The 22417-nt window shown below is 37.6% G+C and overlaps 1 protein-coding gene and 1 long non-coding RNA gene across 4 annotated transcripts in view; one reads left to right on the forward strand and one right to left on the reverse strand.

Annotated features, from left to right (window-relative positions):
* The window catches only part of kdm4b (lysine (K)-specific demethylase 4B), an 814203-nt gene that overhangs the window by 754075 nt on the left and 37711 nt on the right, over positions 1-22417 (reverse strand). For all 3 annotated transcript variants that reach the window (XR_015521213.1, XM_087302780.1, NM_001082805.2), the window contains 7 exon segments: positions 18748-18851; positions 9645-9782; positions 8779-8975; positions 6636-6868; positions 4656-4828; positions 4448-4571; positions 157-335 (listed from right to left, as the gene is read on the reverse strand). Coding sequence is in view for 2 of the 3 variants with exons in the window: in XM_087302780.1 (XP_087158906.1) it covers positions 157-335; positions 4448-4571; positions 4656-4828; positions 6636-6868; positions 8779-8975; positions 9645-9782; positions 18748-18851 (1148 nt within the window). In the remaining variant the exon portion in view is untranslated.
* LOC147838351 (uncharacterized) lies at positions 19155-21835 on the forward strand. The gene is made up of 3 exons (XR_015521694.1): positions 19155-19393; positions 19438-19634; positions 19728-21835. It is a non-coding gene; the product is annotated as an uncharacterized LOC147838351 (long non-coding RNA).

A 22417-nucleotide genomic window follows, 5' to 3' on the forward strand; every position in this document is an offset into this window, starting at 1 on the left:
ATATAACTGAATATAACGTGCATGAAATAATGCAAATAAGAAGACAAAAGCACTTTATTAATGATGCCATATGTTGTGTGTGTCTGTGCGTGAACCCATTTGGGAGTGAAATAGTGATCCTATTTATGCATGTATTTTACATATGCAATGCGTTACCTGTGTGTACGGGCAGAAGAGCGTGCAGATGGCGCAGTACGGCTCAATGGTGGACATGGCCGCGTTGAACTGTTTCTCGGCTAGGAAGTTCGGCGAACGGTTCTGCCACAGGTCGCTGTCTTCGGGCTTCTTGCTTTCGTGAGTGACACCGCCACCTACTGGCAGCCCTGAGTAGAGCTCTGCATATCACACAGAGAAGCCATAAAGACACATGTGAGTTTGACTATAATTTACACAATTCAGAAGTGACACACACACTACAATGGAGGGAAAAAAACTGAATGGAAAATAAATAGAAACTACCAAAAAAATGGATGGATTGATGAATGGTTGGATAGATAAATCAAAGGATATATGGAATATGAAAAACAATGGATGAACTACCAAAAAAATGGATGGATAAATGGTAGATGGTATAATGGATGGATGGTGAATGGACGGACAGATGAAACTACTAAAAAAATGGATGGGCGGATGCATCGATGAAATTACAAAAATAAATGGATGGATGAAAATACAAAAAAATGAATAGATGGATGCATGGATATAACTACCAAAGGGATGGATTGATGAATGGATGGATGGAACTAGCAAAAATGGATGGATAAATCAGAGCATGGATGGAATATTAAAAACAATGGATGGATGGAACTACAAAAAATGCATGGATTGATAAATGGTAGCTGGATTAATGGATGAATGGATGGATGAATGGTGAATGGACGGACAGATGAAACTACCAAAAAATGCATGGACTAATGCATCGAAGAAATTACAAAGAAATGGATAGATTGATGAATGTAAGGATGGATGGATAAAACAACCAAAAATGGATGGAATAATCAAAGGATTGAATATAAAAAAACAATGGATGGATGGAACTACCAAAAAAATGATTGATGGATGGATGGATAAATGGATAGATGCACTAATGAAATTACCAAAAAGCAGATGAATTGATGAACAGGTGGATGGGTGAAACTAAAGAAAAACTGATGAATACATGAATGGATGGATGAAACTACCAAAAAAATGGATGGATTGGTGAACAGATAAGATGGATGGATGGAACTACAAAAAAATGGATGGAAAAATCAAAAGATGCGTGGAATATGAAAACAATGAATGGATGGAACTATCAAAAAATGGATAGATTGATGAATGGATGGATGAAATGCCCAAATAAAAAAATGGAAGGACTGATGGATGGATGGAACTACTAAAATGGATGGATAAATTAAGAGATGGGTGGCATATGAAAACAATGAATGGGTGGATGGAACTATCAAAAAAATGGATAGATTGATGAATGTATGGATGGATTAATGGATGGATGGATGAATAGTGAATGAATGGAACTACCAAAAAATGGATGAATGGATGGATAGATGAAATGACCGAATAAAAAAATAGAAGGACTGATGGATGGATGAATGAATGGATGGATGGAACTACCAAAAAATAGGTTCATTGATGAATGGATGTGTGGAAGGATGAAGATAGATAGATAGATAGATAGATAGATAGATAGATAGATAGATAGATAGATAGATAGATAGATAGATAGATAGATAGATAGATAGATAGATAGATAGATAGATAGATAGATAGATAGATAGACAGATGAAACTACTAAAAATGGATTGATGGATGGATGAGATGGGTGGATTAATCAATGGATGGAACTACCAAAATATGGATAGATAAATGGATGGCACTACCAAAAAATGGATAGATTGATGAATGGTTGGGATGGATGAATAGATTGATGCATGGATGGATGAAAGGATTTATGAAGCTACCAAAAAAATTTGATGGATTGATGAATAAAACAAAGAATGGATGGAATATGACAAACAATGAATGGAAATATGGATGAATGGATGGAACTACCAAAAAAAAACCCCACAGGGATAGAAAATGATTGCGGCTGATGAACACTAGCTGAAGAGTTTCCAGCAGACGAGTGCAGTATAATCTGAACTCTGCTGGTGTTTTCAGGTGTATTGGGCTTCTCTGATGCCCCTCGGCCCTGTGTTTTGCCTCCTGCAGTGCCAGCAGGCGGTGCAGCTTTACATCTGTCTGTCTGCTTCTAAACACACACCGACAAATCAATAACCGTCTCTCAGCCGCTGGCTTTTATACAGCGCTGATTGTTTGTGGCTGCTTTCTTTCATATGTTATTGCTTTTGCTCTTTGTGTCGGCGAGTACACTTTCGCAAACAAAACAAAAACACAAAACTACATCTCTCCAGCAAAGCAGAACGGCTCTGAAATGAAAAAATGAATCTAACTTTTAACAACTTTTGCTCTCGGTGGAAAAATTTACCACGAGACGTCAATGTAGGATGTCAACGAAAAGTGGAATGTTTCTTTTGTCATTTCACGAAAATGTGAAAATATGGCATTGATGTTTCAAGAGTGACAAGAAAGTTAATAAAAAAGTTAAATAAAAAGTTCAATAGTTGTATGAACAACTCAAAGAACATGATTGTTTTTTGCGAACGTTATTTTGATTCTTATATTTGAAATGGAGGATTGAAAAAAATTGCGTAACAGCATACCTAAAATTAAATGTCGCACATCACTTCATGAAATATAAAATGAATCTATGAAATCTTTGCGGATCTTCCAACCAAAAATCTTGCAGTCAATTTAACGCAAAAACGAATATAGAAATTGTTAAACAAACAATTACGAATGAATAAGGTTCCTTATGGAAGTAAAAAAAATGTGATGAATATTTTGCAAAGATATTCTTACATGAGTTTTTACATGAGATTTTTTGCAAGAATGCACATACGAAGAATATAACTATGTATTTTATAAATTTGAAAAGAAACACAAAAATTTAATAATAGTATAATAATAAACATTTATTTACGATATTTGACTTTAATGACATCTTTCAAAACGTTAAATTAAACGTGACAATTAAAAATGATTTTAAAGACAAAAAAAGTTTAGGCAGATGATGTTATGAGACATTTGCATAAAGCTTTCATAAACCTTATGTACAATAATTCATTTTACAGACATCTTTGGAATCTATTGTTATGTAAAATGTTAAATTTAACATGAAAATTATTATAAAAACGTTTATGCAACAATAAAAATACATTTAAAAATTATTACGTAATAATTAATAAAATGGTTTTACAAATAATATCAAGTTTTCTAAGATGATGTAATGAAACAAACACAAGAAATAATGGATTCATAAACATGTATGACATTTGATTTTAAGGCCATCTTTCGAATCTGTTCATACTTAAAACGTTGAATGCAGCGCAACAATTAACACAACGGTTATACAAACGAAAATGAGATTTACTCGGATGATGTAATAAAACATGCATGTATTAATGGTTTCATAAACTTATGTATGATATTTGATTTTCAGGACATCTTTCGAAACCGTTTTTACGTAAAACTCATTTAACGTAAAACTGAAAATGTACTTTTAACAAATAAAATTACGTAGCAATTAATAAAATGGTTTTTCAAACAAAATCAAGGTTTCTAAGATTATGTAATAAAATTATTGCATAAAATAATGGTGTGGCAAGGGGGCGTGGCTGAGAGCCGTGGGAAAGGAATGAGGCCGCCGCTAAAGTGGATGCACCTGTTGTGCGCACCGGCCTCGAATCCCACGGAAGGAGCTCTGGACTATAAGAGGAGAAACGATGGCAGAGGAAGGCGAGAGAGGACCGGGCCCGGGCATTTTGTTTTACTTTTGCTTTCAGTTTGACGGCAGTCTCCGTGAGGAGCTGCCATCCGTTTGTTTTGGTTTAGACGGCAGTTAATAAATAATTTAAAACTGCATTGGTTCTCCGCCTCCTTCCCGGAGGGCCGTTAACTTCATTACAAATGGTTTCATTGTTTTAAACATATGATATTTGATTTAAAACCATCTTTCAAACCTGTTTGTATGTAAAACGTTAAATTTAGCACAACAATTAACAGCATGTATTTACAAAAAAAAATGTTTACTCAGATGATGTTATAAAACATGCATGAAAAAATAGTTTTAGAGACTTCTGTGTATGATATTTGTTTTTCAGGACATCTTAAAAATAAAAATGGACTTTAAACAAATAAAATAACGTAACAATAAAATGGTTTTACAAACAAAAACTAGGATTACTTAGGTAACGCGTGTATGAAATATTCGATTTTAAGGCCATTTTTTTTATATATTCTTACGTAAAACACTTAATTTAGCACAACAATTAATGAAATGGTTCACAAACAAACATTCTGATATAAATGTAATACAAGCAGTATTTACCCTCATCGCTGGAGGCCTCCTGTTTGACGATGGAGTGAGGCGAACGCATCGGCGGTTTGCTGATTGGATGCCTTCGGCTCTTCTTCACCTCAACCTTCTTCTTCAGCTTCGTGAACGGATTTGTCTAAAAATAATTTAATGAAATATTATATATGTGTATCAATCTACTAATAATCATACAAAGAAAAGATAGAAAGAGTCTCCTCACCTGCAGAGGGGCAGCTCCATTGCTCTGGTTCTGCATTTCGCTGGCGGTGGTGAACTGCTCAAACACTTCCTGGAAGGACATTTCATCCGTGAGTTGAAGCTTTTTCTTCTTTTTCTTCTTCTTTTCTCCGTTCTCCACTGGAGGATCCTGGAAATCGGCTTTTATTTCTTCAACTGAAAAGAAAAAAGAAATAAAAGAAATAAAGAAATGACAGGAAATAGGATCATGTCACACAGTCTTGGCTTGTTGCTAGGCTTTTGGTTGCTAATGTGTTCTGAGATTTGTAGATTGCTATGTCATTGCTAGGTTAATTTATTTGGCTGATGGGTAGAGAATTGGTTACCAAGAGGTTGAAGGTTGCAATGGCTGACCAATGCTGACTACCAGGCCTTAAGATGTTTTGGATGGTTGCTAGGGTATTCAGTGTTGTTGTCAAGCAACTGAAATATTGGTTGCTTTGGTGCTCTGGGTAGAGAATTGGTTACTAAAGGGGTTGTTGATTGTTGAAATGGCCAACCAATGCTGACTACCCAGCCTTAACCTGTTCTGGATGGTTGCTAGGGTATTCAGTGTTGTTGTCAAGAAACTGTTATATTGGTTGCTACGGTGTTCTGGAATGTTGCAAAGGTATTCAGAAAGTTTGCCAGGAAACTGCTGTAGGGTTGCTAAGATGCTCTGATTTCGTGATAGGGTTTTGTAAATGATTTCCAGGGAACGCTAGTATGGTTGCTAAGGCATAATAGGTTGTTGCTAATATATTCAGTGTGGTTGCCAGGTAATTGATATGTGGTCACTAAGGTGTTCCGGATGGTTGCTAAAGTGCTTTGAGTGGTTGCCAGGATGTTTTGAGTGGTTTCCAGGGAAGTGTCATATGGTTGCTAAGTTGTTTTGGATCATTGCCGGGATGTTACTAGATGCAACAAACAACATTTCAGTCATCCGACAGGTAAAATCGGGTAACCCAAAATAATTACGTTAAAATGCAGTTGATCTGATTAACCCTGGTCAATGAAATAAGTGCTTCACTCTGGTCTCTGGTGTTTTACTCTGATGTTTGTAGTGTTTTTCTGATATTTTACTTGGGTGTTTGCAGTGTTTTTGTATGTTTTGGTCTGGTGTTTTTACTCTGGTGCTTGTGGTGTTTTTCTGCCATTTTCTGTTGTTTTACTCTGGTGTTTCCAGTGTTTTTTTGATGTTTTGCTATGGTGTTTGAGGTGCTTTTCCTTTTGTTTTACTCTGGTGTTTGAAGTGCTTCTCTCTGGTCTCTGGTGTTTTTTCTAGTGTTTTACTCTGGTATTTGTGGTGGGGTTTTTTTTGGAGTTTTACTCTGGTATTTGTGGGGTTTTTTGTGTGTGTTTTACTCTGGTGTTTGCAGTGCTTCACTCTGGTCTCTGTTTTTTTGTTTTGTTTTTTTTGGGTGTTTTACTCGGGTGTTTGTACTGTTTTTTTCTGGTGTTTTACTCTGGTATTTATGTTTTTCTTCCATTTTCTGTTGTTTTACTCTGGTGTTTCCAGTGTTTTTTGGATGTTTTGCTATGGTGTTTGAGGTGCTTTTCTGGTGTTTTACTCTGGTGTTTGAAGTGCTTCTCTCTGGTCTGGTGTTTTTTTTCTAGTGTTTTACTCTGGTATTTGTGGTGGGGTTTTTTTTTGGTGTTTTACTCTGGTATTTGTGTTTTTTTGTGTGTGTTTTACTCTGGTGTTTGCAGTGCTTTACTCTGGTCTCTAGTGTTTTTTTGGTGTTTTACTCAGGTGTTTGTACAGTTTTTTCAAGTGTTTTACTCAGGTGTTTGTACAGTTTTTTCAAGTGTTTTACTCTGGTGTCATCATTTCCAAGATAAAATAAATCAGTTATTAGAATTTAGTAATTAAACTATTTTGTTAAGAAAAGTGTTGAAAAAAAATCTCTCCGTTAAAGAGAAATTGGAAAAAAAACTATTCAGGAAGGTTAATAATTCTATCTTCAGCTGTATGTTGCTGTACCTCCTCCTCCTCGAAGCGCTGCCTCGGCCTGCTCCTGCTCTTCTCTCTCCAGCGCCTCCAGCGTGAGCATGGCTTCTCTGGCCATGCGCTCGTCCCTCTGCTGGCGCCGCTGCTCGTCATGCTCCTCCACCTTGCGTTGGTACTCCTCCATGTCCAGCTCCACACCCGCCTCCATCAGCACCTTCAGGTCCTCCGGCTTCAGACGCCGAAACTGCTTCATCTTCGCCTGAGCTCTACAACACACAGCACAACCAGAGAGATTTTTGCATTTATTTATTTAATTGCATTAGTGCCTCCATTCGAGACTTAATTTAATTACATGAATACTTAAAATCACATTTAATGTGAACTCACTCTGGTGTTTGCAATGCTTTTCTGCTTTTTTACTCTGGTCTGTGGTGTTTTTTCTGGGGTTTTACTCTGATGTTTTACTCTGATATGCGTGGTATTTTTCTGCTGATTTAATCTGATCTGTGGTGTTTTTACTCTGGTGTTTGTGGTGTGTTTTTGGAGATTTACTCTAGTGTTTGCTGTGTTTTTCTGTTGTTTTACACTGGAGTTTGTAGTGTTTTTCTGGAGTTTTACTCTGGTCTAGGTTTTTGTTTTTACTGGTGTTTACTCTGGTATTTGTAGTGTTTTTTCCAGTGTTTTACTCGGGTGTTTGTAGTGCTTTTTTTCTGGTGTTTGTAGTGATTTTTCTGGTGTGTTTTTTTCTGGTGTTTCCAGTGTTTTTTTTCTGGTGTTTTACTCTGGTGTTTGCAGTGCCTCACTCTGGTCTCTGGTGTTTTTTCCTGGTATTTTAATCTGGTCTTTGTGGTATTTTACACTGGTGTTTGCTGTGTTTTTCTGGTGGTTTACTCCAGTATTTGATGTGCTTTTCTGTTGTTTTACTCTGGTGTTTGCAGAGTTTCTTTTATCAAAGTGATTGTTGTTTTTCTGCTTATTTATTCAGTTTTTTGTTTTTGTTTATGTAGTGTTTTACTGTGGTGGTTTGTGGTGGTTTTCTGAAGTTTTACCCTAGTATGTTGTGGTGTTTGCAGATTTTTTCTGCTGTTTTACACTGGTGTTGGTTATGTTTTTTCTGGAGTTTTATTCCAGTGTTTGCTGTGTTTTTCTGTTATTTTATACTGCCGTTTGCAGTGTTTTTTCTGGAGTTTTACTGTGGTCTGCAGCCTTTTTCTTGGTGTTTTACTCTGGTGTTTTTGGTGTTTTTTACAGCCGTTTTTCTGCCATTTTTTCTAGTGTTTTACTTTGGTGTTTGCAGTGTTTTTATGTTTTAGTCCAGTGTTTCACACTTGTGTTTGCAGTGTTTTTCTTGTGTTTTTCTCTGGTCTTTGTGATGTTTTACTCTGATGTTTGCAGCGTTTTATTTATTCTGGTCTTTTTAGTGTATTTCCAATATTTTACTCTAGTCTTTGTTGTTTTTTTCTGGCGTTTTACTTTGGTGTTTGCAGTGTTTTTTTTTTTTCATTTTTACTCCATTGTTTTACTCCGGTGATTGCTGTGTTTTTCTGGTGTTTTGCTTTGGTGTTTTCTGCCATTTGTCTGTTGTTTTACACTGGTCTGTGGTGATTTTTTTGTGTTTTACTCTGGTGTTTTACACTGATATTTTAAGTTTTACTTTGGTGTTTTTTATTCTGGTGTTTGTGGTGTTTTTTCCTGCTGTTTTACTCTGGTTCCCATGCATTTTTGTCTGGTGTTTTTACTCTGGCGTTCACAGTGTTAATCCACTGTGGTGTTTTACCCTGGTGTTAGTGGTACACTTTTGTAGGTTTAATCTGGTAATTGTGGTGTTTTTTCTAGTGTTTAACTGTAGGATTTGTAGTGTTGTTTTTCTAATGTTTTTCTCTAGTACTCTCCTGCTGTTTTACTGTGGTGTCTTAGGTGGTTTACTGTGATATTTTCCTGGTGTCTTTCTGGTGTATGGTGTTTTGACTGGCGTTTGAAATATTATTTGGCGTTTTACTCATGTTTGTGGTGTTTTTCTTGCATTTTACTCTGGTGTTTTACTCTGTCTGCCGGGTATGCACAGTGTTTATCTGCTATTTTTCTTGTGCTTTTTTCTGTTTTACTCTAGTGTTTGTGATGTACTACTCTGGTGTTTTTCTGCAGTTTTACTATCAGTGTGTTTGGAAGCGTTTACCTGCGCAGGACCTTCTCCCTAAAGGTGACTCTGTTCTTCCTCCAGTGCTCCAGCTCGGGGCTGCTCAGGCTGGTGGGCTTCAGGTGGTCCAGCACCATTGTGTCTTTACCTTGTTTCCACTGCGTGTAACGCTCCGGCTGCAGGCGGCGCACAAACACGTCCATGGAGATCTTCACCATGTCCTTACGGCACGTGCACTGAAAAATACCAATCATCACAGCATCAGCCAACAGCTACACAACACCTGAAAGCAACCAACCAATGGAAACAGACAAGAGTTCTGTCCATAATCTGATTGAATGATCATTAGCCAATAAAAATGATTTGGGATATTTAGATCACAGGTATGTGGATTGATATTTTGGACCAATGAAGTTACACTTTGGGCGGGGCTAGCTGACAACTCAGACACTGATAATAATAATAACAAATATATATTACACATACACACACACACACACACACACACACACACACACACACACACACACACACACAAAAGACAAATTATGTATTAAGAGTGTAAACAGCTGTCAATAAACAAAAAACTGATTAAATAAACTGAATAAATTTAAGATTAAATAAATCTTAATTAAATTTGAGATTAAATTTCAATTTTATTTAAATAAAAAAATTTAATTTTAAATTTTAGTTTTAAATCAATCTTAAATTTAATCTTAAATTTAAATTTTATCTTAATTTAAAACTAAAATTTAAATTTAAGATTAAATTTAAGATTGAACAAATTGAATAAAAATAGCAAAACAGATTGAATAAACAAACGAACATACGAAAAAAGAATGAAAATAAGCGTAAAATTAAGCACTTGCTCCAAACTGAAGAGCGAGTGTTCGTGTGATTCTGACCTGCGCCGCCATCTTGCCATAGTCGATCCAGCGCAGCGTGGCAAAGTTGGTGGACTCTGCGCAGTTGAAGCCATGGTTGAAGCCGGCATGATAACCGTACGGGAAGGTGATCATGAACTCACCCTCTTCCTGCGTGATCTACAACACAATAAAAAACAGCACAAAAAAAATTAAAAACAACCAACGTCATGAGTTTGTAGGCAATAAATCTTTGAAAAAGATACCCCGTTTAATTGAAAAAAATATGTTAAAAAGCGATATATATCAGGCTGATCTCACGAGGAAACTTGACTATTTTACGTTTTGTCAGTTTAGTGGCTAATCCGTATAAATTTGTTCAGTCATACGAACATGTACGGTTTAAAAAAAGGCGTGGGACCCAACCCCGCCCCTAAACTCAAACATTACTGGGAGATGAGCAAATCATACTAAGTTGTACGAATGAGATCATACGAGTTTATGTGAATTAGCCACTAAATCAAAAAGTTACGAACTGCCGTGAGATAGCTTTGTACATACACATAACTGCAAGAGAAACAGCTTTTCTGTAGCTACTTTATGTAACAAATTATACCACAGGTCTGTTGAATCCTTGATTCTGATTGGCTGATGATCTCTCTAGGGTGTGCGGTTATTTTCTTATAAATGCACAGCTAAAGTAGTTTCGGCAGGTTTTGAGTGCATTACAGCTCCATGTCACACTTCAGGTGTGCATTATTTCATAATAATTCAATGACTCATCGTCAATAATCTTTTACTTGTACTATACAGAGCTGTCAAATGCTTGATTCTGAATGGCAATCAAGATGTGCCGTTTTTTCAGGTATATGCACAGATAAAGTAGTTCCGGCTGGTTTTTGAGCGCATTACAGCTCTATATCACACTTCAGGTGTGCACTATTTCCTACTAATTCAAAGACTCATTGTCAATAATTCTGTACTTATACTATACAGAGCTGTTGAATGCTGATTCTGATTGGCTGACGAGCATTCTAAGGTGTGCCATTATTTTCTGATAAACACGCAGCTAAAGTAGTTCCGGCAGGTTTTTGAGCACATTACAGCTCCATATTACACTGCAGGCATGCACTATTTCCTAAGAATTCAATGACTCATCATTAATAATTCTTTATATATACTATACAGAGTTGTTGAATGCTTGATTTTGAGTGGCTGATGAGCACTCTAAGATGAGCCGTTTTTTTTTTTTTTCTAATATATATACAGGTGAAGTAGTTCCGGCAGGTTTTTGACTGCATTACAGCTCTATATCACACTTCAGGTCTGCACTATTTCCTAATAATTCAATGACTCATTGTCAATAATTCCTTATACTATTCAGAGCTATTAAATGCTTGATTCTGATTGGCTGATCATCTATCTAAGGTGTGTGGTTATTTATAAATGCACAGCTAAAGTAGTTTCAGCGGGTTTTGAGAGCATTACATCTCCATATCACTATGCTGACTAATTTAAGTGATTTCACAGCTACAACAGTCAAAAACAATCACATCAGAACACAACAGAAGGCTTTGGGTGACACAAATACCCTCTGACACACTCCAAGTAAGAAATGTAAAGTATAGTTATGACAAAATGCAACGAGTTACAATAAATTATTTATTAAAATTCTTGTGTTTAGCTACTAAAAATATGCTGAAAGCAATCTTCGTTCGGATGAAAATTTGGAGTGTGTGTGTGTGTGTGGTCACTCCTCGTGATAAATGAATATAAATAAATGTTGGTGTTTAAAGCGTTCAGTGAAGCGTCTGTGATGAAAGAGCCGATCAGAAGCGAATGAAGCTGAAAACCGCACATGCAAACACACACTTCAACGCTAATCTCTGCACATCCATTAGTGGATGATGGGGAAAAAGAAGAAATCTTTCCTCCTTTCTCGTTCTCCATCCATCGGCCGGACGAAGGAGGAAAAAAAAAAGGATGATTTTAGCCGTAATTAGGGTGGAGCTGTAGGCTTGCAGTCTGAAGCTAATGAACGTTTACATTTGGCTGCGTTTGGTTTTGCGGCCTCTGAGATCTGGCTTCTCTATTACAGGGAAACTCACATTTATTAACGCTGTTTACAGAGTCATGTTTCATCTCTGCAGGTTTGGTCGAGTGCGATCACAGAAAAATAGTGCTCTCAAGGGCGTGTGTACAGGCTACGAGATTACATTATAAAAAAAATGTATAAATAAAAAAAATTGTGCTGTGGTGTGTAAATTACGAGGAAAAAACGTAGGAGAAATAATTTAATGTTGCATTTGTTTCAAACTTCAAATACAAATGAAACAAATCGAAATTAAATAGATCAAATATCATAATAATACATTTTTAAATATGTATTCAATTAATTTTTTCTTTAAATTTTCACCAGATGTTGATAAAAACTTAAGAAATACATATATGAAAAGAAAGTAAATCTAATTAGTTTTCATATTAGGTTATGTGTAATAAAATGAAACGACGCAGGGAAACATTATTGAACACATGAGGAAAGGAAGGTTTAGTAAGGCAGGGAAGGCCCTGACAGCAGCTGAAATCTCTCAGTAGTTCTTCAGCAAACCTCTGCTCTTCCTCAGTGTAAATGAAAATCAGCTGCTTCAGTCCAACATCTACATTAGCAGGAGGATGAAGATGAAACCAGGGTGGACATTTCAGCAAGACAATGATCCAAAACACAGCCGAGGAAACTCTCAAATGCTTTAGAGAAAGAAAATAAAGCTGTAAAATGGCCCAGCCAATCACCTGATGTGAATCCAATAGAGAATACAAATTAAACCTCAGATTTGATAGATGAGACCCACAGAACCATCAAGATTTGTACACAATGTTGAAGTCTGTAAAAAACTCACACCTGAGCAATGCAGGTGACTTCATTCCTGTTATGATTGATGTTTTCCTTCTGTCTTTTTTTCCACCCTCCTCTCCATTTACTCAGCCCTTTAGGTTTCTTACTGGTTTTTCATTCTGTCCATCATCATTATGACGTTTTTCAGTTCCACCAATCCCAGGGCGAGCCGCAAGGATTTAAAGCCCCGACAGACCAGTGTGTGGTGTGCGCTCTGCCTCGGCGAACCATTTGTGCTCCACGGAATTTGTTTGTGCACTGCTTCGTCTATTCAGTGATTTATTATCTCAGTTTACTGTGGTAATTCGAGTTTGCTTGTTGAACTTCATTGGCTTTAAGTAACATAATGTGATGGTTGTTGTTTGAGTCTAAACTAAGCTTTGACGGACTTGTTAGTTTTAAGTTTAGATTGATGTTTTGTTAGATCAGTTTGAGTGTTTTGCCACCTGTGTAGTTTGAGTTTTGTAGTTTAATTAGTTTAGTTCGGGTGTTGTATACACTGAAGATCTCGGTTTTTATTTGTGTTTCTTTTGACGCCTAGTTTAGACTTTAGATTTAAGGATTGTTTTGTTTATGTCTTTGATTTGGCTTACACTTGTTGTTTTAGTTTAAAGATAATAATTGTAAATGTTTATTTCTTTTTTTCCCCCAATTTATTATTGTTACATATTGTTTCATCCGTTAAGTAAAAAGCTTAAATAAAAGAAATGATTCGTGCCTTATCCTTGATCTGTCACACACATTACACCTGTCTCACCTAAATGTTACAGCATCCCAACTTCAACATCTTAAACATGCAACAATTATCTATATGAGAGGCGTCTTGAACCACTTAAACTCTGCAGCTATTTGGGGATTTCCGCCTGGATTTTGCCAACCCAAATTTAAAAGCTTCCCAAATCCACGTGCAGAGGTGTAAATGCAAAAATTTGGTCTCATTTTAAAGAAAACCCTTTGAATTTTCATAAAACACTATTGAAAGTGTTTAAAATAACTGTATATGTCGTCTGTGTTATAATAAACACCTAAAAAAACAGGTGCTTTTTGTATTTTTTTTATAAACTCAAATTTGAAAGTGTACCTTTTAGGTTCTGTGTGGTCTAGCGTGCTGTAATTAATTTTGGTGGTTCCAGCACATGTCTGTAATCATAGGAAAAAAGAGAAATGTCTCTTCCATAATCTATGCAAAAGTTATTGTATTCCAATTGATCGACAGGGATCGATCATTGTTTGCATATTTCACTATTCTTTTGTTTGATCAAACATAATTCACTGTGTTTGGACCCCGGCAGACATATAAAAGGATTACTTATGCACATCACCTCAAAAACAGAGGAGAATGGCCCTGAAGCGCACAGCATAAGGTAAGAGATGACAGCTGTCTGTGCTATCTGGGGCTGCTTAGTGATCATAAATGTATTGTTTACATTTCTGCGCCATGGAAACACCACAATTCATTCAACAGCTGTTTGGCATATGAATATAATTTTGTAAAAAGATTGCTAGAACTGTATGAGCACCGGCAAGAGCTTTGATTCGAGCTATAACTTGTACATGTGTCATATAAAAAAATATAAAATTGAACCAATGTAAAATACCTAGCTCGGGTATCCAAAATGCTGTGTGTTTAAGTGTAAATAACTTTTATACAGTAGAATAAAAACCAAAGTGATGCATATGTGCATAAAATATAGATTCTACACTTTCAAACGACACCACTTATGGGGGTCTGGTGCAACGCTAGCCCTTTAAATCTGAATGCGAAAGTCGATGACGTCACGGACCCAGTACCGGGTCTGCAGAGTTTAAGTGGTTAAGCTGCCTTTTAAAAATGTAAATGTACTAAATCCCCCCCCAAAAAAGTGCTATATTCCCGATTAATCAACAGACAATAATAACCCGCAACCAACTCAACTTTCACATGCAGCAAATCACTCAACAACAAAAGCGTGCATCGTAATGACATGTTGCCTATGTTATCTTCAAAGAGCACTCGTGCATCTGTCTGTATAGCGTATGGCTAATGGCGTTAGCGCAGTGCAAGAGCCTGAATGTGTGACTCTGCTGGATTTCTGGCTTCTCTCTGATTGTTTGCGAGCAGAAGTTTGAGCTCTAATGGCGTCCCAAGACACGCTGACACATAGAGACAGAGAAAGACAGACAGGCTTCCAGCAGAGATCAAAACTTTAGCCCTTCATCTCCTCCAAACCCTGCATGACTCGCATCCAGAGCGACGTGCAGCGCTAAAAACTCATTAAACAGCTTCATCTGGAGATCATCTACAGCCACAACCCTACAAAACCCACTCCAGACAGTAGCTGGGTTTCCATCCTAACGTCAAGCGAATCCTTCGCAAAAAGTTTGCGCAAAATAAAGGAAAGAAAATGAATGTGAATTAGCCGATTTTTTTTCGGATGTTACAGTCCCTGCTGGAAAATCCAGCTTAAACCAGCTTAGGATGGTTGGCTGGTTTTAGCTAGTTGACCAGCCTGGTTTTAGAGGGGTTTGGGGCACTTCGAGACTGGTTTTCAGCCATTTCCAGCCTGGTCTTAGCTGGTCAGGCTGGAAAATGACCAGCTAAATCCAGCTAAATCCAGCTAAAACTAGCTTGACCAGCCTGGTTTAAGCTGGACATAGCAAGTTTTGGATGGCTAGGCTGGTCAAGCTGGTTTTAGCGGGTCATCTCTCACCCTGACCAGCTAAGACCGGGCTAGAAATGGCTGGAAACCAGCCTAGAAATGGCCAAAACCCCTCTAAAACCAGCCAGGTTCGACCAGCTTAAACCAGCCAGCCAGCCTAGGCTGGTTTAAGCTGTTTTTTTTCAGAAGGGGTGTCTGACTGTGGTATTGGTAACCTAGCAACCAACTGTAAACAAGGCAAGCATAAAGGCATCATGGGCAGCGCTGGGTGTAATTAGTTACACAGTATCTAATTACTGTAATTAAATTACTTTAAGGATGCTTTCAAACCTGTGAATCGATTCAGTTGTTCTGAACCACATTTCAGTTTCACGGTTTATTTTACAGAGTCCTGCTCAGCTGCGCTGGTTTGGTGGTGTTTGATGGGGTGCACGCTACATGTCTGAAGAGCAAAAAGGGATGCGGCGGGAAGGGGTAAGAAGGGTGTGCAATGTATTTGAGGACCGGGAGGGAGAGGAGCGATTACCGGGAGATTATCACTCGTTTGCGGGAATCCGGAAGTCTGTGTATTTGCGAGAGACTACAGATGTCTTAAATGACCTCCCGCCCTACTCATAATTCTCCCTTCATATAGCCGTATGCCTATTACATATCCATAAAACACTGTGACATGACCGGGCTCGGATCGTATCCTTTCTCAATACAATCGATCCGCTCCAGAGTTCGTTTCAATCGAGCTCAGACCACCTCATTCAGGCAATCTTGGACCGATTGGTTTGGCACAGATCCAATTGTGATTGCTGGATTCACATAACTCAAACGAACTGCGCAAACTGGGCAAAAGAGACAGGTTCTGAAGCAAAAGTCTAGTTGTCAATGCACTCCAAAACGCTTCCGGTGAACTGTATGCCGTTACAAAATTGGCGAATTTAAGTAGGGATGCACTGATAACATTTTTTTGGAACCGTTCCGATCTCAATACCAAAATTCTGAGTATCGATCGATTCGATCCCGATATTGTGTGTGTTTTTTTTACCCAATACAGTTTCGATAGTTCTGGTGCTCAAACAATACATCTTCTTTAGTAAAAATAACAGCCCTATAAGCCGACTGTATATGATAGATGGCACAATCTAACTAAAAACATGATGCTTGCTATAAACTATGGGCTACAATATTTGAGCATTCATTATGGCATTGATATGATCTGTAGTGGTCCAGCTTATGTTTCCTCTTTTAATATTAGGATATTTCTTTGAAATCTGTAATAGGCTACCACCATTGACACTAATCGTTGGCAAAATAACCTGCCTTTTAGCAAAACCTGATATTTTCCTGCAGGTTTGAAGCAGATTGCAACAGAGAAATATTGGGAAATCTCTGTAGACTGATGGCATTTCATGCTGTTCAGCCGTATATTCTTAAAATGTCAGCAAAATCACCTATTTGGTCATCACTTTAGACATTATGCTGTAGAGCAGTGGTTCTCAAACTGTGGTACGCGGGCTTCCTTCTAGTGGTACACGGAGGAATGAAATATGTCATGTACATGCTACATATAATTCAAAATTTATTAAAAATGGTGTATATAATATGCCATATATTATATATAGGCTATATTTCTGAGGTAATCTGCCAGGTTTTTTTTAACTGTGCAGTGCTGTAGCTGCTTTACTGGGCTTACTACGCTACTGTATTTCAACACTGCTCATTTTGGTGGTACTTGGAGAGACAATTTTTTTCTAAGGTGGTACTTGATGAAAAAAGTTTGAGAACCACTGCTGTAGAGAATCATTTAAATGCTAGCTCTAAAGTGACGTTGGTGAATTAGTAACGGCTTCTGCTGTTCTCAGGTCAGCTCCTGATGTGAATGAATGGCTGAAGAAAATAGTTCCTAATACAAAAGGAGTTTTTGAGACTCTCCGTGTTTGATTTAATTTGTTATATACACGTTTATGCTATCGATTTGCTGTATAAACGCAATATCACACTCATAGCAGTGCGATATGGCTGTATATCGGCACTGGTGGGACATTTAGGCACTCATATCAACACAGGCCTCCGACCAGTGCCGATACACAGCCATATCACACTGCTAGTCAACATTTTAACAAAAACAAACAAACAAAAAAAAAACGTTTTAAAAGCTATACACTAGACCTTGAATCACCAAACTTGTTTCTGGAGGGCCGGTGTCCTGCAGATTTTAGCTCCAACCCTAATCAAACACACCTGATCAAGCTAATCAAGGTCTTATTAGGTATACTTGAAACACCCAGGCAGGTGTGTTAAGGCAAGTTGGAGCTAAACACTGCAGGGCACCGGACCTCCAGGAACGAGATTGGTGACCCCTGCTCTAGGACCCTATTTAAACAAGTGTAACGAATGTCTAAATCATTCGTTAAAACATCTATACGCAAATCAATATAGGATTTTACAAAGCGCCGACACAGAAACGCACAGCAGAGTGTTCGTTTAGGTTTGTTTTGCCGACATGGGTTCCTGAAATCCTCATATCTGATACTCGTAAGGTTTTTTCGTCCTTTTTGGCATCCTTCGACCCTCCTCTCTTACTGACAGCCAGACATCTCTACAGATTGCGTTTGACTCGATATAAACAGCTCTGCTGGTTCTGCTATGGATGCTCTGATCTCTATAAGCCCCATCAGATACGGTAACCATGGAGACGGCAACATCTCTACACACACACACCTCTTCATATACACAGAGCTATTTATAGATATTTATTCAATCAAAGTGTAAAGATGAAGATGGCTGAAGACTTCTGAAGAAATCATATTAGCATTTGAATGGAGAAAAACTTAGAAAGTATATTATTAGGGATCATTCATTTATTCATTTTCCTCCTTTATCCATCAGGGGTCGCCACAGCGGAAAGACCCACCAACTATTCCAGCATGTGTTTTGCATAGCTGATGCCCTGCCAGCTGCAACCCAGTACAGGGAAACACCCATACACACTCAGACACAACGGCCAAATTCGTTTATCCAATTTACCCTGCTGAAAAATCCAGCTTAAACCAGCCTAGGCTGGTTGGCTGGTTTTAGCTGGTTGACCAGGCTGGTTTTAGAGGGGTTTTGGCCACTTCCAGGCTGGTTTCCAGCCATTTCCAGCCTGGTCTTAGCTGGTCAGGCTGGAAAATGACCAGCTAAATCCAGCTAAAACCAGCTTGACCAGCCTGGTTTAAGCTGGACATAGCTGGTTTTGGCTGGGCTACCAGCCTGGCTAAGCTGGTTTTAGCTGGTCATCTCCCAGCCAGACCAGCTAAGACCAGGCTGGAAACCAGCCTGGAAATGGCCAAAACCCCTCTAAAACCAGCCTGGTCGACCAGCTAAAACCAGCCAACCAGCCTAGGCTGGTTCAAGCTGTTTTTTTCAGCAGGGCACCTATAGCGCATGTGTTTGGACTGTGGAGGATACCCACGCCCACACAGGGAAAACATGCAAACTCCACACAGAAACGCCAACTGACCCAGCCGGAACTCAAACCAGCAACCTTCTTGCTGTGAGGCCACATGGCTAACCACTGAGCCAACGTGTCACCTATTTGGGATTATTATTTTTTTGCTAATGATTAAAGTAGTTAACCGACCCTGTCAAACGGGATGCTGTACTTCTTGAGGATTGAGGGAGAAATGAGGGTCATCTTGTGTCGGAGAAACGCATCGCAGCCCTGGGAGCTTCCTGGGAAAAATCCTGAAAAACAGAAAAAGAAAAAAGCAACAGATCAACACCATTAGCATGTTAGCAGTGTGTGTGGTCAGTATATAAAGGCATATAAATAGTTAGCATGCTAATGGTGTGCATGGTCATTATATAAATGCATATAAGCAGTTAGCATGTTATTAGCAGTGTGCATCATCATTGTATAAAGACATATTAACAGTTAGCATGTAGTAGTGTGTGTGTGGCCATTACATAAAGGCATATTAACAGTTAGCATGTTAGCAGTGTGCGTTGTCAGCATATAAAGGCATATTAACAGTTAGCATGTTAGCAGTGTGTGTAGTCAGTATATAAATGCATATAAACAGCATGTTAGCAGTGTGCGTAATCATTATATAAAGGCATATTAACAGTTAGCATGTTAGCAGTGTGTGTAGTCAGTATATAAATGCATATAAACAGCATGTTAGCAGTGTGCGTAATCATTATATAAAGGCATATTAACAGTTAGCATGTTAGCAGTGTGCGTAATCATTATATAAAGGCATATTAACAGTTAGCATGTTAGCAGTGTGTGTAGTCAGTATATAAATGCATATAAACAGCATGTTAGCAGTGTGCGTAATCATTATATAAAGGCATATTAACAGTTAGCATGTTAGCAGTGTGCGTAATCATTATATAAAGGCATATTAACAGTTAGCATGTTAGCAGTGTGCGTAATCATTATATAAAGGCATATTAACAGTTAGCATGTTAGCAGTGTGCGTAATCATTATATAAAGGCATATTAACAGTTAGCATGTTAGCAGTGTGCGCTGTCAGCATATAAAGGCATATTAACAGTTAGCATGTTAGCAGTGTGTGTAGTCAGTATATAAATGCATATAAACAGCATGTTAGCAGTGTGCGTAATCATTTTATAAAGGCATATTAACAGTTAGCATGTTAGCAGTGTGCATGGTCAGCATATAAAGGCATATAAACAGTTAGCATAGTCATTATATAAATACATTAGCATGTTATCATTGTCAGTATATAAAGGCATACTAATAGTATGTTAACAGTGTTAGGAGGTATAAACAGACATATTAGCAGCTAGCATGCTAGCTGTGTGCTCGGTCATTATAGAGAGGCAATATGAGTGACGCTTCAGACACAGAGGACAGAGAGACGCGCGAGGCTGATTGCTAGCATAACGTGTAATTGTGAGTTGAAGGTTAGCGCTGTAAAAGCTGCACTGAATCATCTGAAAGCCTTTAATCATCATAATTATCAGCCCACAATCCACAATATGGGTCATCATTAAACACCGGAAACGTCTGACAGTCACCGCTACAGCGCTCGTCTAGCATTAGCGCTCACACACTTAAGTGGGCTTTCCTGCTTAAACATGTCAGACGGAGGGTCATTGTCATTCAGGACTGATGCGCATCTGATGTTTTGGGTCGTTTTGTTCACCATCACCTTCGCTAACACTGTGCACATTAAAAATACACAATGTGCCAAAGTGCCAGGGAACACATTTAGCGTAGCTTAGCATAGATCAATGAATCAGATTAGACCATTAGCATTAATAAAAACGTTGCTATTTTCTAAGTTGATACTCGAAATGCTACTCTAGGTAATAACTACAGAAGAGTCAAGCTTTAAATAGGAATTGGTCATCAATTGGTCATTTTTAAATGAGATGCTAATGGTCCAATCTGATTTTATTAAGTATGCTAAGCTAGGCTAAAAGCACTTCTGCCAGACTCAAAGATTGGCTGAATAGATTGAAAACGGGTTCAACTCAACAGTTTAACTCTAGGGGAGTTATAAAGTGACCCTTTTTCCAAAAAAAATAAATAAATTGGAGCGTTCTTTAAAGTTTTAGTCTTTAAGGCCAATATTTGAGTCTAAGCTCAAGTTTATGCTAGCGATTCAGTCCCAAAACAACTGCAATCTTAATGATTTATGAAAAAACAATGCAGAAACGAAGTTAAAAAAAAAAGTTCTATAATGTAAACCAGAGCCTCAGATGATCACAACAGATGGTAGAGCTTGTTGTGATAGTAGAGATTGTAGCTTAGCATAGATCATTGAATCGGATTAGACCATTAGCATAATTGAAAAGTTGCTATTTTCTAGGTTGATGCTACCTAGAAATAGTACTCTACTTACTAACTAAAGAGCAGTCAAGCTTTAAATAGAAAAAAAATATCTAAATTGTTTGGTAATTTTTCAGTGGGATGCTAATGGGCTAATCTGATTCAATGAATTATGTCAAGCTAAGCTAAAAGTGCTTCTGCCAGACACAGATCGGCTGAATGGATTAAAAACTGGTTAAACTCAACTGTGTAACTATAGTTTGGCTGTAAAATTTGTCTAATTCTTATTAAAAAGTGCCGTGTTCCTTTAAAATGTTAGCCTTAAAGGTCTATTTTTGAGTCTAAGCTCATGTTTATGCTAGCAATTCAGTCAAAACATCTGCAATCTCAATGGTCTATGAAAAACTACAGAAACTAAGTGAAAAAAAGGTCTATAATGTAAACCGAAGCCTCAGATAATCACCATAGATCATAGAGCTCGTTGTGATCATAGAGACGTAGCTTAGCATAGATCACTGATAAATATTAGACCATTAGCATAAATGAAAAGTTGCTGTTTTTTTTAACATGATACTATTGAGAAATGCAACTCTAGGCACTAAAAACTGAAGAGTCAAGCTTTAAATAGAAAAACAATCTAAATTCTTTGGTCTTTTTTTGAGTGAGTTGCTAATGGTCTAATCCAATTCAATGAGCTATGCTAAGCTAAGCTAAAAGTGCTTCTGCCAGACACACAGATTGGCTGAATGGATTAAAAAGCGGTAAAACACAACTGTTTAACTCTAGGGGAGCTATAAAATGAGACTATTTCCAAAAAAGTGCAGTGTTCCTTCAAAGTTTTAGTCTTTAAGGCCACTATTTGAGTCTAAGCTCATGTTTATGCTAGCGAATCAGTCAATAACATCTGCAATCATAAAGATTTATGAAAAAACAACGCAGAAACTACGTGAAAAAAGGTCTATAATGTACACCGGAGCCTTGGACGATTATAACAGATGGTAGAGCTTGTTGTGACCGTAGAGATTGTAGCTTAGCATAGATCATTGAATCGGATTAGACCATTAGCATAAATGAAAAGTTGCTATTTTTAATGATGATACTATTAAGAAATGCAACTCTAGGTACTAAAAACTGAAGAGTCAAGCTAGAAAATAGAAGATTATCAAAATATTTTGGTCATTTTTGAATTAGATGCTAATGGTTTAATGTGATTCAATGAATTGTGCTAAGCTAAGCTAAAAGTGCTTCTGCTAGACACAGAAATTGGCTAAATGGACTAAAAATTGTAAAACTCAACTGTTTAACTCTAGTTCGGCTGTAAAATTAGTCTAATTCTTCTTAAATAGTGCAGTGTTCCTTTAAAGTTTTAGTCTTTAAGGCCAACATTAGAGTCTAAGTTCGTGTTTATGCTAGCGATTCAATCAAAAAACATCTGCAATCTGAATAGGTTATGAAAAAACAATGGAGAAACTACGTGAAAAAAAGGTCTATAATGTAAACCGAAGC

The sequence above is a fragment of the Danio rerio genome, chromosome 22, assembly GCF_052040795.2.
Source record: "Danio rerio strain M-AB ecotype USA chromosome 22, GRCz13ab, whole genome shotgun sequence".
Taxonomy (NCBI): Eukaryota; Metazoa; Chordata; class Actinopteri; order Cypriniformes; family Danionidae; genus Danio; species Danio rerio.